This window comes from Penaeus vannamei, chromosome 15, assembly GCF_042767895.1.
Source record: "Penaeus vannamei isolate JL-2024 chromosome 15, ASM4276789v1, whole genome shotgun sequence".
Classification (NCBI taxonomy): domain Eukaryota; kingdom Metazoa; phylum Arthropoda; class Malacostraca; order Decapoda; family Penaeidae; genus Penaeus; species Penaeus vannamei.
Window position 1 is genome coordinate 4,403,485 of NC_091563.1, and position 2,500 is coordinate 4,405,984.

At 37.7% G+C, this 2,500-nt stretch overlaps 1 protein-coding gene across 1 annotated transcript in view; it reads right to left on the reverse strand.

Annotated features, from left to right (window-relative positions):
- Nucleotides 1–531: 531 nt before the first annotated feature.
- The window catches only part of LOC113810785 (nose resistant to fluoxetine protein 6), a 10,764-nt gene continuing 8,795 nt past the window's right edge, over nt 532–2,500 (reverse strand). The window contains exons 9-11 of the mRNA XM_070130905.1: nt 1,836–1,887; nt 800–892; nt 532–701 (exon numbers count right to left, since the gene is read on the reverse strand). Of these exons, the coding sequence (XP_069987006.1) occupies nt 532–701; nt 800–892; nt 1,836–1,887 (315 nt within the window). The remainder of the gene's footprint in view (nt 702–799; nt 893–1,835; nt 1,888–2,500) is intronic.

Below are 2,500 nucleotides of genomic sequence, written 5' to 3' on the forward strand. Positions count from 1 at the left end.
CCATACAAATATTTGTATACAAATGAAGCTGTTGCCTTTACTTTTGCATTTACATATTTACGTATCGCTCTCATCTGACGCTAACAGACTATAACATTACTTGGACGTTGTGACGTAATGATACACCATATATAACAACCTCACATTGTCTGGCAGCAATGTTTCACCACATGTCAAGCGCCATGATATTATTATAATATCAAGGATTGTCAGCGAAATGACGACATCACCAGAACAGAACCACTGAAATACACGTGAAGGCGACGAGCTATCGTGTCATGTGATTTGAAGATGATAACGGTTGGACGATCGTTCACCACCTGTTATAAGAAAGAAAAAATAACAAAATGCTGAGCACCACGCACGATGCAAGGATTTGCTCAGTCGTTGCCATCATCAATTGCTGTGGATGTATTCAAGTTCCTCAGCGTGCGCTATGCCGCCACATATATTGTGCTCTCATTTTGGTCGCGTGTCCAGAAGCAATAAAGCGTAGAAAAGACACCGGTTTCTTGTAAGAAGCTGTTGACATCATGATAACGGCAGCAGCACCACGACTGCCAAGCCAGAGGACGCGCTGGAGTTCTGTTGAATGCCGCTCGTGAAGATTGCTGGATCGAAATTAATATTCAGTAACGTTGTTTGCTCACTGTCTGGCGGCGCTCTGAGACAAGTTGCGTAGCCCTTCACCGATACCTCATCTTTGCAAAATAGTAAATACATATCAGCCATATCCACATATGGTTTGCGGCGCGGAGATCACTATCATCAGTAACATTAAAGGTTCGATAATCATCACCTTTCATACAGTGTGAGCAGGAGGATGATTTCTGCGTCTGTTTAGGAAACAATCTGTAGCGTAATCCCAAGCGACAAGCACTCTGCTTCAGAGCTGTATTTGCAGCAGCCAGATATTAAACAGTTTCTTTACAAGAAGTGTTGAAATTTATTGATGCGTGAGATTCCATATTCGTATATAAATAAAGTATTATCAGTTTCTGCCCATGCGATGACAAACTGGAAAGAAAATTTGGTAGTATTCTGGTGTCTGTCATATTGCAGAAGTGATAATAACTAGCCTCAAGTAACGTCTTCAGCATTGACACATTTATATGGTCCCTTTTATCTTACACTAACGTATTAACATCTGCTCACTACTGGACTGGCGATCTTAAACTCGAAAGCACAAAATATTAACAAAATCACGATGGATCTCATTCACTTTGATTGAATAATTAAATTGAGATGAAGTTTGATAGAGATCAGCGCTTTATCATCATAATATCAGTCAGAAAGCGAAATCAAAAGATGTTTTAATCAATCATAAAGATGCGACGTTCTCATTTTACAAAGACGTAATATGCAACCATACGCCTGTAGATCATCATTGTTTCAGTGCCATGTAAAGTCTCTTGAATGATAGGAAGATATGATCATTTCAGTTAATATTGAAGACTTTCATCAAGATGTCTCAAATATAAATATAAAGCACATCTTTTGCCTCGATTTAAATATTTACTTATTAGGTAGGTGACCTGGGACCCAAATTAGCGTGATTTGATGGACGTAGCATTAAATTCAGCTCAGATAGTTTAATTCAATCCCCATACTGAAAGTTTAAAGTGTAGAGGATCTTCGTTTATCTATGTATCTGATGATCTTAGCGCCAGCAGAGCACTATATAAAATAGTTCACCAAAAGCGAAGAAGTAGTGTTATTACATTGTAATACATTGTTTGATATATCTTTTTCTTTATTTGTCACATATTTGCATTTGTGTTTGACGACATCATATAATCTTTCATGTCATACTTTATTTGCAATCTCATCATCACCTTTGCGTGTGCTCTTGTTGCGTATATCATCTTCAGTATAATGTTGCGATCTCTATCATCTTCAAACAATATACCATGTCATCTTGTTGTGTTTTGTTTACATCTTTATCATGTCACCATCTTGTTTGTGTATAATGACATCATCACTCATATTCATGTATGTAATATCCACAGCGACGAAAAATTCATAACATCAAATATCAATTCGACGTTTCTAATCCAACGAAGAAAATTGCTCGTAGATAAGATGTATAAGTGGATTATCAGAAGTGCATGTACATAATAGAGCTGACGAAATTCTGAGATAATCACAAAACACGTAATATCAAAATGGATTCATGGTGATACAAGTATTACATTTAATATGGTGACGAGGTCGTGTGACAACAATTCTGCATTTCATTCATCATTCAATATCAAAGACAAATAGTAAAAACTCAGACTGCAAGGCGTAATATTGACGTGAAGACGGTAAAGATGGCGTTATTACTCACGTGATGCGTGGTGGTAAAGGACCATTATCATCTGTGCCTTACGAACGTTGTGTGTCAGTCATCAATCACTGATCTTGATTAGTTGTGGGATTACCGCGCTCCTGGAAGCGATGAAGAGGAAGAAGATTCGCATTAAAACGTTAACGTTTGAAGTTCCGCTGGGCGTTGATT